Source organism: Astyanax mexicanus, chromosome 16 (genome assembly GCF_023375975.1).
Source record: "Astyanax mexicanus isolate ESR-SI-001 chromosome 16, AstMex3_surface, whole genome shotgun sequence".
NCBI classification, from domain to species: domain Eukaryota; kingdom Metazoa; phylum Chordata; class Actinopteri; order Characiformes; family Acestrorhamphidae; genus Astyanax; species Astyanax mexicanus.
This window is the reverse complement of record NC_064423.1, coordinates 31,886,781-31,900,663: the sequence shown is the minus strand read 5'-3', so window position 1 is coordinate 31,900,663 and position 13,883 is coordinate 31,886,781. Positions and strand designations below refer to the sequence as shown.

The window sequence follows — 13,883 nt, the reverse complement described above, 5'->3', positions numbered from 1 at the left end:
CTTTCAATACATTTTGAGTCAACAACTGCTATGCTTACTAATTTCTGAACATACAGCTTAGCAGACAGAAGATGTGAAATGAGGGGTGCTGGGGGGTAAAATGCCTCTTCTCTCCCCAGCAATGTCCTGTGGAGTGATTTCTGGACACCCATCCAACATAAGGATGCACCGAATATTTGACAACCTCAGTAACAATGCGGAGGTAGCTATCTAAATGTGTCATTAGAATCGCAAAGCTAATTTTAGCTACAAATGTATGATGTTTAGAACAGCACCACTGAGGTAAATGCAGAACTACAGAACTAAATTTGCAGTACTGAGTTATATGTATACACTAAAATTGTACTACTGAGGTAAACGCATAACTATATAACTAAATTTGCACTACTGAGTTATATGTATACACTAAAATTGTACTACTGAGGTAAACGCATAACTATATAACTAAATTTGCAGTACTGAGTTATATGTATACACTAAAATTGTACTACTGAGGTAAACGCATAACTATATAACTAAATTTGCAGTACTGAGTTATATGTATACACTAAAATTGTACTACTGAGGTAAACACATGACTAAACCTGAACTACTAGCGCAAATGTATGGCTAGAATGGCACAACTGTTGACACTTACTGACTTACTGTTTATGTTGAGAATGGCAGTGATGAGTTAGCTAGCTAAATGTGAAACTACAACAGCACTGGTGGAATAAATTCATGATTAGAATAGCACTGCTATGGTAAATATATAGTGCTTTAAATTGTAGTTTTGTAAGACAAAAAAAATACATTAAGACTATGAAATTTATTTAATTATGAACACAATGGGAAAATTTAAGGAAAGCCTGCAGAAAACCAAGTTCAGTGTTAGGTGTTCAACCAAAAGATTCATTTTTAAGCATCACTAATTGAATACTTTTGGGGTGATCTGGGGGTGCCTCAATCAAAACCTCACAGCCATGTTTCACAACAGAAGAGCAGATATAGTGGCAGGTGTGGTCTTATTTTGTCCAAACCAGTTTTACTACGACAAACCTAATTTCAGATTCCCATATAATGATAATTATGCTCCCTAATGTTACTTAGCGTAAATACTCTCTCGAGTCTGGGCGTGATAAACGAGGCCTGTCTCTCGAGGCAGAGGTGTCAGCCTCTCTAACCGCTGTAAGTGGGCGTGTTAGCCAGGCGCTGGGTTTCTGCATGCTAGGCTAACCCAAAACTATGTGAGGAATTTCATTCTCAGGAACCGCAGCCAGCACTGGCCTGCATATAGACACAGACTAGCACAGCACAGCACAGTGCGGCACAGAGGGCAGCATGAGAAAGCTAACTTAGCATGACTGTGCTGTAGTACAGGCTGCGCCTACCTGAAGTCACTGCTGCTGAGGTGAGTGGAGTGAGAAGCAGTGTGGGTTAGTAGGACAAGAGCCACCCTGGCGCTGAAATGGTAAGCATGGAGTGGGTGTGACTGGAATGACAAACGGATTACAGAGGAGAAACCCTGATCCATGATTAGATTAAATTCCATGATTCAACTCTCTCTTTTCCTGATAGTGGAACCTTGAGCACCCGATACTGAAACTAAACTTTAAAAACATTTCCCACTGATTTATCAACATTCCTGCACAATCAACCCACAGAAACCCAACACTCATCCAGGTAATATCCACAATTAATTATTCAGTATCCACTATGAAGTAAGCACACACTAACAGTTATTTACTGTCCACTTTGATGACTCGCTAATATGAATTATTCAGTATGCACTTTAAGACATTTAAAGTCCATTATTTATCGAGTAACCAGTATGAATTATTTTGTATGCACTATATACTTAAATAAATATAATAATGTAATAAACACAGAGCGATCTATTTTAAGCTTCTTTTTTCCTTTTATTGTTGATTATGGCTTACAGACAATGAAACCCCCAAAAAATCAGTGTCTCAGAAAATTTGAATATTATAGAAGACCAATTGGTACTTTTGGCTACAGTGTGGGCAGTGTGCCAAATCCTGCTGGAAAATGAAATCTGCATCTTCATAAAAGTTGTCAGTAGAGGGAAGCATGAAGTGCTGTAAGATTTTTTTCCGAAAACACTGCACTGACTTTAGAGTTGATAAAACACAGTGGATCAACACCAGCAGATGACATGTCTCTCCAAACCATCACTGATCATCAGTAAATGTTGCATACCTTGGAGGTTTAGTGTGAAGTTTCCACAATCAGTGATGGTTTGGAGAGCCATGTCATCTGCTGGTGTTGGACCACGGTGTTAAATTTCTCTTCTCTCTGATGACAACGTTTATGGAGATGTGGATTTCATTTTCCAGCAGGACTTGGCACACTGCCCACACTGCCAAAGGTACTAATTTTTTAACACACATCTTCTTCTACGGTTTATTGGGTAACGATAATGTAGGGCTTGACAATTATTCAATATCAATCTACATCATGATATAAAAAGTTTTAGTAACGGGTATTTTTGAACAGATTTCTGATATTTTGCAACTGATATTTACAACAGGGAGCATAACAAGAATTAGCAAACTAATTTTTAGAAGCATGTAGGTACAAACATCCATTCTTTCGGGTATTCTTTTCACACTGTAAATGAATCGAACTATTTAATTTTTTTGGTCCTTTGGTCTATACTGTGGATTGCTATAACTTTCACACCTGTTATCTTAGTTCAGCACAAACAAAAATAAGGGTGTAAAAACACCCTTTAACACTGTTGTTAGCTGTGTATTTCCTCCTGTGGGGTTGGACAGTGAGTGTGTGCAATGTCAGACTAGATTTGTTACAGGATCGGATTGGATCCATCCCCTTATCCAGCATTTTCTGCTGATATCAGTCTGATACTGATACCCACTGATACAGATACACCACCTCCATCTAGAAGAGTCTGCAGTCATTATGTGGTTGAGTGAAAATGTGTCTTACTGACAAGCAGAATCAAGGAACTGCCCGCTGTTATGTCCCCACAAGCCTTCCACACATACACCACATGACACATCCACGATCTTCACTACTCTTCTGAATTACTGAATAATAGTATTAATAATAGTTAAAGCAAAAAGAGTAAGGATACATTACACACAACACTGTCAAAGCACTTTAATGAAGAGCTCGTCAAAAGAGTGCAAAGAGCCTTCAACAAAAGAAGCTAAAGCTCAATTAACCCATCACACAATACTAGCAGAGTTTTGGCAGCATCCACAACGCCACCAAAAATCCCAAGCATTTGAACGGATGTATAAAGCAAACAAGGCTGCGGTTTGTGGCGAATAGCTGGACTGAGGGGAGGACTGCCAGGCGGGTGTTGCAACCCTGACAGCACGGTGCTTTAGTGAGCATGTGGGCTTTCTCCAGCTCAACATGCCAGCACATTCCCAGCCAGTGGAGCCGTGCTTGAAGCCTGCAAGTCAATGCCAAAATCGACAGGCCGGAGTGAGGGAGTGTCCGTCGCGTTCTGCTCGTCTGGGAGTCAGCATCTTTTGCAGGAAGCTTGTTTGATGTTTCCCCCCCCCAAACATAACCAAGAAAGGAGGGCAGAGCAGGAGATGTTTCTTACTATGAATTGTTTTTAGGCAAGCATTGAAAGTAAAAAAAAAAAAAAACATGGATATGACTTAAACAATGTCACAAATAACCTCTTCTTTCGATTTTCTGATAGTCTCTTATTCAAATCACTGTCAATGACATCAAAACTTGAAATCTGGGCTAGGGGTGTATCGCCATATCGTATCGAACACAATAATATCGCCAACATTTTAAAATATACCCTGAAATATCGTGCCATATCACCCACCCCCATTTATCACATCAGGGTACTACTTTTTAGCTGTTTTTAGCAAAAGTAAAATGTACTCTGTTCGCATTTCCCATTATATATCTGTTATAGTTCGATTATTTCTATCCAGTATCATTTATTTTACTTTAATCCTGGATATATGGAGAAATTTGGAGTGCATTATTGGTATCATGACAAATCTGGTCAAATTCTTGAATATCTTAAGTGTGTGCCATATCATACCATATGCAATTATAAAATGTATTTAAATTTTGTTGCAGTAGTGCATTCTTGAAATATTTTTTTTAATAATAGTTTTTTGTCATATCGCCAAGAGTATCATTATCACAAAAATACCATGAAATATGGTGATATTATTTTAGGTTTAGATTCAGCATTTTAGACTGTTTAACGCTGCCTTTATAAAGCTGTGTTTCACGATTGGCTCATCTAAGGGCAAGCCGTTCTCAGTCACCGGTCACCAATGTGAACTGATAAGAGAATAACCATTGCAAGCTGGACACTTGTGTGGAATATATGTGGTAGTATATGGTAATATAGGGAGGATAAGATACTAGTTTCTTTTAATTCATTTATTTTCTAATTTACAAAAACTTGGGAAAAGTGGAAAAACACACTACCGGCTGAGAATTAAACTGATTCTATTTAACTGTAGGGCCCTATTGCATATGTAACACATCCAAAGCCAATTCCAGGCTCCTTTGGTGGAGAACCTCATTAATGCTAGTTTGCTTTCACACAGAAAATCTCCATTCAAACCTGTTTGATCAACAGTTTTGAACAAATGTTTAACTGTTTATTGGTTGCCATTATTTTCCTTTGTAAGAACAGCACTTACTGGAGTCTCTGCCGTTCACAGTGCAGCAACACACGTCGGGTGTCGGGTCCAGAAAAATGTCTTATTCATAAAGAGAAACTCCCCAATGATTTTGAAATACTACATATATCTCTCACAGTCCAATCATCTTTAAACACTCACCATTAGGGGTGGGCGATATGATCCTAAAATAATATCACAATATTTCATGGTATCTTCGTTATAATGATACTCTTGGTGATAAAATCACTGAATCAAATTTTTTTTTACAAGAATACACTACTGTAACAAAATTAAATTTTATTGTATTATCGCACACAATATGATATGGCACACCCCTAATTGATATATTAAAAAATACATGAATTTAACCAGATTTGTAACAGAAGTCAATGATTGAAAGAAAGTCATGATACTAATACTGCACTCCAAATATCTCCACATATCCAGGACTGAAGTAAAATAAATTATACTGGACAGATATAATCTGTCTCTAGTAGGTATATAATAGGAAATGAGAACAGTGTGAATTTTTCTTTTGTTAAAAACAGCAAAATAGTAGTACCCTGATGTGATCATTAGGGGTGGGTTATATGGCACCATATTTCAGGGTACACCATCATTCACGATATTTAAAAATGTTGGCGATATTATTGCGTATATATGATATGATATGGCACACCTCTACTCACCATAATCATTAGATTACCTACTGGACTCTCTGGAGACACAGATGTGTTTACTGCTACACAACAAAAAAGGAAACAAGCTACAAAGCAACATGACAACAGCAGATAATTTAAGCATTTAGACTAACAGCACTTTGTGGCTAAATGTGTGATCTTCGGCTTTCTCAGTATCACACTCTTCCTTCAGCTGTTACTGTAGCAAACTCTGCTAACATCTGCGAGAAGGGCCAGGACTTCCGAGCACAGCCTTGTTGTGCAGCATCTCGCCTGATAGAAAGAGCCCAGCCTGTACCACATGCCAGCACTATGATCTTTCACAGCCAGTGGCGTAAACCACAAACAGCCTCTCAGGCAGCAGAACAACAGGGCAGAGAGAGCCCTCCAGACACACAGGACGAAGCAACGCCCAGCTCAGCAACAACCTCCACCCGGCTGCTGCACTTTTAAACGTTCCAGTTCTAGGACTGGAGTGCTGGAGCTGGCAGTAGAATAGAGCATGCCAAGGCTGTAAATGTTGACAGGCTAGCAGGACAGACGGTTGTTGACTTGCTCTCTCTGAGCACAGTTTGAAATTAGCTATATTACTAACTAGCAAGGCTAACTATTGCCAGCAAATATGGGCAATGTATTTGCACCTACCCTGTTTACTTCCATGACACGCAGGCTCTTTAACACCTCTCCTTAACATCTTTACGTGCCTATATTGATGGAAAAGCCCCAGTTTTAGGATCCAATCGTCATGTGAGTCTGGTGTTGTACCGAACTCAGCACCCCCGCCAGGAAAAACCCCCATCTTAGGAGCATGTGCAATGTCGCTTGAATTAAAAGCTGGCATTATTTGGGTTACCGAGCGGTCCAGCAGTCTAAAGCGCTGTCACTATGAGAAGGAGGTCACTTCTTTCCTAGGGTGATGTCTGCAGCACAGGGCATCTGTGAGCTGATGTATCAGAACCGAGTTGCTGTGCTTTCCTCAAAGTGCACTGGCTGCTCAGCAATGCTGCATGAGCAGCAGCTCGAAAAGAAGCGGTGGCTCACATGTATCTGCATGCACTAAATATTCTGCCATATTTTTGCTGCATTATATTATTTTATGCTATATTATTTATTTTGCCACATTATGATTATTCTGTTATACTATTATACTATATTCCTGAAATGAATGGATTATTTTAGTTGTCCTACATCGCCAAGTATATCGTTATCGCAAAAATACCCTGAAATATCGTGATATTATTTTAGAGCCATATCGCCCACACCTAATCACAGTATAATAATATCATCATTATTGTGGGAAACGTATTGTAAAAATATCGTACCATGAGATGCCCTGTGCTTTCCCACCCCGACCCTCAACATCACACACAGACTGATTGGACAACAAAGATTGGGGGCAGTATGACAATACTGTATTCTTATTTTGTGATACACAACAACACATATTCCTGAGCAGCATGTGGATTTCACCACTACTTGAATGCCAACCTATCTAACATTTGTTTTTTTCCATTGTTTCACAATTTTATGTCAAATGGACCAATAGAAAAGCTAAATAAAATGACTTGGAATGGACTTCTACTTAAACTTTAATGCTTTTTTCTTTCTCATAACGAAAGAGGTTTTCGTGTGACAGCAACAAATCTAGAAGAAAACGTTTTTTCCATATATCACAAAACACATCTTACTTCAGCCTCACCCAGTCATACTACAGTTTGAGTGTTTAAGCTTACTGTTACTTCACTATGCTAAAGAATAAATGTGACTTAGCTCTGATTTTTTCAGTGTGTTGAGACATACAAAATTCAATATCTTAATTTCTTAATTTTTTTTCAGATTTGACTTACTAAGCCTATGTTTACATTAAACATTTTTTCTCAGATTGGATTTGGCCATCTTGACAGTTCATTTATAAATTAAATTGATGTGTACTGTGAATACATGTCCCCCTGAAATGCACATTAATACGAGAATGCATGTGATAAATGGTGTTGTGCCGAATTCTAACTTCACTCCAGAATCTGACTCCCCTTATGTGCACATGCATCAAACAACAGAGCAGTTTATGCCCAACAGATGATGTCATTTTAGCCTGGTAATGTGAACCCAGCCTTTTATATGTGGTCCTATATTGGATATGAACGTATCAGATTAATGGGCATTGAATATAAATGAGTGCTCATATTTTGTTTCAATTTATAGCAAACAATTACAAAATAAATAAAAGAGATTCATGGCATGTGTGGTGCAACAGCTTTCACCATGTTTTATCATGAGATCCACTTCTGCTAGTTGTTCTGTTTTTTGTTTTTTTTTTGCACAAACTTTCAATCTTGCATATAAACAGGCTGTCTTTGTCAATGTGCCTTTAAATTAACACAAAAATAGGTTTTATTCTGACAGACTGCCACGCAGCTTCACTTTAAAAGCAATCCAAACTAACACTCCTTATAACTTCAGTGTAAAGTGTGGGTCTTAACCGCTGACCAATGAATACAAAACTGCTAAAGCTTGAGTTTTGCATAATATAATAATTAAATAATTAAATAATTCCCCACTCAAAACTGGAAAATTCCAGCTTCTTAGTTCAAATGGAAAACTGCATTAATCTGAAACTTTAACAATGATTACATATTACATCCATCTCCTGATACACAAAAAACAGGAATAATACACAATTATCAGTCTTTACAGGGTCTTCTATTTAAAATGCCCCTTCCCAAAAATAAGCTAACCCAAAACAGAGTATATAGGACATAATTAAAACAAACACTACTTTGCTGTCCAGCTTGAAGCCATGGTGTTGCTATGGATTCAAAGTGACAGAAGATGGAGCAGAAAGAGTTTGGCCAAGAAACATTCTGTGAGTGTGACCGCATCCTCCTCCACAAAGGAGGACCACAAGCTGCAATTACACACAAGATAACACCCCAGTGTCCCACAGCACAGCTCCCGCTGCCATTTCAGCACATCGACAGGAGAAAAACAAGTGTCCAGCTAAGACTAAGTTACAGGAAAACCCATAAAATCAGGGTAAACAGCCCTCTTATCATGACCATCCAATCTTTATCACCAACAATGATAATCTCAGAATGCTCAGCGCAGGATTCATTTTGCTCTGGTTAAGTTTTACACTGGTAAACGTTTAAATGCATTTAGATGCCTTAGCCTAGCTTGACATTCCCTCATAACAGTAGAGCATGACTGTAAACCTGGAATTGGAGCAGACGAAAGTTCAGACATATCTGATAATATGCTTCCTGATCACATTTGGAGAACCACAACACTAGAAAGCCACAATATTGACCCCACAATATACAATCTACCTGGTGATGGAAGAAAGTCACTGGCTTGCTTCTGCTGAATGTGTCACACTCACTAAAATAAACAAACCTTAAAAATATACAGTGAACTAATGATGACAGTCAATTTGAATTGCCAAAAACATGCATTTATTAACTATTTAAAATGTTAATGCTTTAAAATGTTGTAGGTGTATAATTTATGATCGATCATCAACATATCTGTGGCAAACAATTGTCTTAATAATAAAATGTATCAGAATTACTTCAATCAAGTCGCTGTCCAGTGAAAAACAAGTATCTCCATTTTTGTGGATTTTAGGTTTATTACATAATTTGAACAGACAAACTGTCCCTTACACTATGCCAAAGATTCTTGATACTGAAACAAACTCTTTTTCCATTGACTTCCATTGAAATTGAAGTATGTTTTTTCTCTCTCCGGTAAAGTTGCTGTTTTGGAGATACTTGTTTTTCATTGTACAGCAACAATATACTGTCCATAAAAATGGCTATTGTGGGATGGGGTCTTTTCAAGAAGCCCAACTGGGTACTAGTAACAACTCATGTACAAACCCACTCAGTGCTCAGGCTCACCTGGAGCCCAACTGGAACCCACCTAGCCCTTGATCCACTCATGTGAGACCCACATTGACATTTTGCTGGGGTAATGAGCTGATCTGATCTAGAAGACACCTAAGTAAGAGGTCTATTAAGCTTTGTTTGTGTTGACATACATCTACTCTACAGGTGAACAGCAGCTAAAAGTCCAGAAAGTGTGTTTCACAGCTGTCCAGAGAAACTGAGACACTGGTGCAATCATTCTGCCACTTGCACACAATAAATCAAGTTTGTGGATGATGCAGGTGAGGAATACCAGTGTTCTCGGGTGCTCTTATGTCTGTGTTACCTTCTGTAGCGACTATGATTATATTATATTAGCACACACAGATAATCAGACTTATAGGGTGATACTGTTACCCTTTTTGAATCAACAATCTTTAGTAGTGCAAACGGATGAGGATGTGTCTAATTACCCCCAAAGTTTCTTCCTTGACATTTGAAGGAGTTTGCCCTTGCTATTGTTTTCTTTGGCTTGCCCAATGGAGGTATTAGTTTAATATTTTATGTATTGATGATCTCTTGTCCTGTTTATTACTGGATTCCTGTAAATGTGCTTTGTGACAATGTCAGCTGTGTGCTATTCAAATAAATTTGACTACAGTGTCTATGCCCACTTGGAAACCACCTAGCCCCCATTCCTCCCATGTAAACCCAACATTGGCAACGTAAACACTAAAACATGGGGCAGGTGGTCTTCCAGTCATAGCTCCTCCCACTTTTCTATTCTCTTTCTACTGTTTTCTTTGACTTGCCCAATAAGAGGTATTATGTTAATATTTAATGCATTGATTATCTCTATTGTCCCATTTGTTACTGGATTCTTGTAAATCTGCTTTGTGACAATGTCAGTTGTGAAAAGTACCATACAAATACATGTGACTACAGTGCCTATGCCCACATACCACCCATGTAAACCCAATATGAGCAATGTAAACCCTAAAACATGGGGCAGGGGGTCTTCCAGTCTTAGCTCCTTCCAAGGTTTCTTCCTCTAGATTTCACTGTTGTGTCATGCGATTAAGTTATACAATTTTATACAATTTTGTTCCATCTCACGTCCCACATGTGATGAGAATGACAATTAAGTCTCACTGAATCCTTGAAATTAATGCTTTACATATTGTTTATGTATGTAATGTGGTGTGCATTGATTCCTGAAAATCTCCTTTGTGACCATGCCAATTGTAGAAAGTGCTATACAAATACACTCGACTACAGTGTCTGTACCCATTTGGAACCCATCTAGCCCACATTCCACCCAAGTAAACAAAACATGAGCAATGTAAAAACTGAAACATGGGGCAGGGGGTCTTCCAGTCTTTAGTTTCTCCGAAGTTTCTTTTTCCAGATTTGAAGGAGTTTGCCCTTGCTACTGTTTTCTTTGGCTTGCTCAATGGGGTATTATGTGAATATTTTATGTACTGATGATCTCTTGTCTTTTTTATTACTGGATTTCTGTAAATCTGCTTCGTGACGAGGTCAGCTGTGAAAAGTGCTACACAAATACATTTGACTACAGTGTCTATGCCCACATTCCACCCATGTAAACCCAACATGAGCAATGTAAACACTAAAACATGGGGCAGGGGGTCTTTCAGTCCCAACGTTTCTTCCTCCATATTTGAAGGATTTTCCCTCGTCACTGTTGTTTTTGGTTATTAAGCTAACGTTTAATGTATTGTTTATGTATGTAATGTGTCATGTACTGATTCCTTTAAATCTGCTTTGTGACTTGGAACCCACCTAGCCCACATTCCTCCCATGTAAACCCAACACGCGCAATGTAAACACAGAAACATGGGGCAGGGGGTCCTCCAGCCAGGACCAAGCTTGGGAACCAGTGGTCTAGGAGAACACTTAGCAAAAAGCCTACAAAGCTGTGTCTGCGTTGACCACGTTGATCTAGCTAGTTAACCTAGCTACTCTACAGAAAGTCAACAGATAACTAGTTACATGGTCCAGAAATCCAGCTGTGCAAAAGCTCACCTTGTTCAGCGACGGTACCAGCAGCCCCCTCCATTTAGGCGCGTTCTCCTCGCTGAAGAAATCGTACTGGAACTGTGTCCCTTGCATGACTTCGGTGGAGCTTCAGGGCCGCCGGTCAGGGTCCGGGTCCGTCCTGCTGAAGCCCTGGCCGGTGAGCCGTGTGTCACACCAGAAAGGCAGGCGCGGGGCCATACACAGGCCCGCGGCCGGGAAGGAGCCTGGTCGAGCGGACCGAGTGGAAATAGCAGCGACCTAATGCGACCATCGCATCGTTGTGGCGAAGCGCTGAGCTGTCTGGAGTCACCAAAAACAAGACGAAAACGTGCCTGAGTGGCTTTAACAGCTCTATAAACGCCCCAAGCCGCAGCCCGAGGCTTTAAAAACAGCAACTCCAGCGAAGAAACACGCAGCCAAACAGCTGGAGCTGCCCCTGTATCGGTTCCCTGCACTCCCAGACGCCGTAGAAACGGGCTGGTGCTAGCTCGGCTAAGCTAACAATAATAATAATAAACGGTTCGCTGTGCTAAGCTAGGCTAAGCTAAGCTAAACCAAACAGGGATTCGCTTACAAACAGCTAACTAATGCGGATTCAAAACTGAAATGTGTCACCACAGTGAAAAAAAGCCCGAGTTTAACTCTCCCCTTTTCGGTACAGTTTAGGACAAAAGCGGCTCCAGCTCCTCGGAACACATTCGTCCATTTTAGCTAGCCGGTGTTCTGTCGGGTTGCGCTACCCACCGATATGTGGTGCTTTGGGGCACTGCGCATGCGCCGAACTACTGTTGTTATTACTATTTTCTCGCTATATAGTTGTTGTTTAATAAATGTTAATAAATGTGGATTAATATAAACAAAATTATAATGAATAACACATACATTATCTTATATTTAACTTTTAACCAAACATATATTTTGATTTAGATTAAAGGTGGGCAGTATTCTGATTTTGTATTGTATCCTGATACGGTTTCATATCAACAGTAGGTTATACTTTTTTTTTGACAATATGCTTCATATTTTTTATTGCAGAATTTAGTCAATACAAACATATAATCAGCATAAATAATAGTAAAAAAAACGTTTCCCTAAACACAAAAGTATCAAAACTATGTCAATAATATAATAATAAAAACAACAATGATTAAAAAGAAATAATACTATTACTAAGCAAAATAAACTACAATAAAAAATAATATATATATAAAAGAGATGTGCTTTTTAGTCCAAAGGAATATACTTTTTTTAGCATATTAAAGACATCCTCAGTGCTGCCTTTTAACTGCGTTCAAATGTCGTGTCATGATAATTTGTGTATAAATCGAGTATTGTTAAAACTGTCTTTAAATAGTTTTATCATATCTTTCAGCCCTAATTCAATAAAGCCAAATGTGTCCCATATACCTACACTTTTGCCGGGGGCATTTTTTGATAAAAGCTAATGATATCAGACTATCGAATTATCTTCCCTAATGTTTTATTAAGGCATGTCTACCTATACATAAATACTAAGGTAGCTCGCCGTGACAAGGTAACCTAAATGGACAGAACACCGGATCTACGGGAGGGTGGCTAACCATTAATTTCGCCGTGGTGCTCTAGTTCAGAGACGGCAGATTGAGCTGGTGACAGCGCAGGCGGGCGCTGGAGAGAGTGCAGGATGTATGGAGGATGGTGCAGTTAGTAAAGAGGAGTTTTTACAGGTTTAAAGCGAGCCGTTCGCTTTATTTTGGGCGGTTGTTGTGACTCGGCTGCAGATGTGGATCATGCGCAGTGGGGGACAGAGACTCTCTCTCTCCGCTGGGCTGGAGGGACAATAACAAAGCTTTCTGAGCTATTTAACGCGCTGTTTCTCGCTCAGATCGATAGATAAAGCGTCAAAAAAACTGAGGATTTCAGAATGCCCCCAAAAAACAGAGGAATCAGTTCCCTCTTGCCGCTCTCTTCAGCCAATAAACCCAATGCGATCACTACGCTGAAGAGGTCGCAGGCACAACCAATTGATGGTCGAGTAGGAAGGGATAAGAGACTATACAAGTCAATTGCCGAGAAATAGAGCGAGTCCGCTGTCAGTAGAAGGTAGAGGGATGTGCCGGGCTCTCCTGTCACCTGCGGGTCAATATCATTATAACGCGCCTGGGTCTGAAGTCCAATGAATATTATAATGTTTTAAAAACGTTCTGAAGTCTAAAATGCTGCCCATCATTCATTACTAATTATATTGGGATTTCTGTGCGACTTTACTGAAATTTGTCAAATTGAATGACCTTCATTTCTTACGATTTTTTTTATTTGCTTAGTTATTCTTACTATCTTGTTATTGTTACTATCATTAACAATCATAATTATTACTTACATTATGATTAGAATTATATTACTATAGTTATATCATTATATCAGTACATCTGAACATAACAGTATTATGTACTGGTAATTTTTTTTACCAACAATTTGTAATACGATACATAGATTTTGACGTTTTATACAGTATTTTTAAGGACAGTATTAATGTTGGGGGGAATATGGAATACATTAGGTTCTCTAAAAAAAGAATTTATTTTTTGAAAGACCATAAAATATTTTTTTTATATCAGTGTTTACATTTGCATCACTAACGTATGCTGAAAATATGAAAAAAGTGGATTTTTCCGTAT

At 38.9% G+C, this 13,883-nt stretch overlaps 1 protein-coding gene across 2 annotated transcripts in view; it reads right to left on the bottom strand.

The window, feature by feature from the left end:
* Positions 1-12,036, bottom strand: part of sos1 (son of sevenless homolog 1 (Drosophila)) — a 72,453-nt gene extending 60,417 nt beyond the window's left edge. Inside the window, exon 1 of one of the 2 annotated variants that reach the window (XM_022669970.2) lies at positions 11,233-12,036. In XM_022669970.2, the coding sequence (XP_022525691.1) occupies positions 11,233-11,319 (87 nt within the window). In that variant the 5' untranslated portion in view covers positions 11,320-12,036. The remainder of the gene's footprint in view (positions 1-11,232) is intronic. The other variant, XM_022669971.2, reaches the window with a different exon arrangement.
* Positions 12,037-13,883: the final 1,847 nt, after the last annotated feature.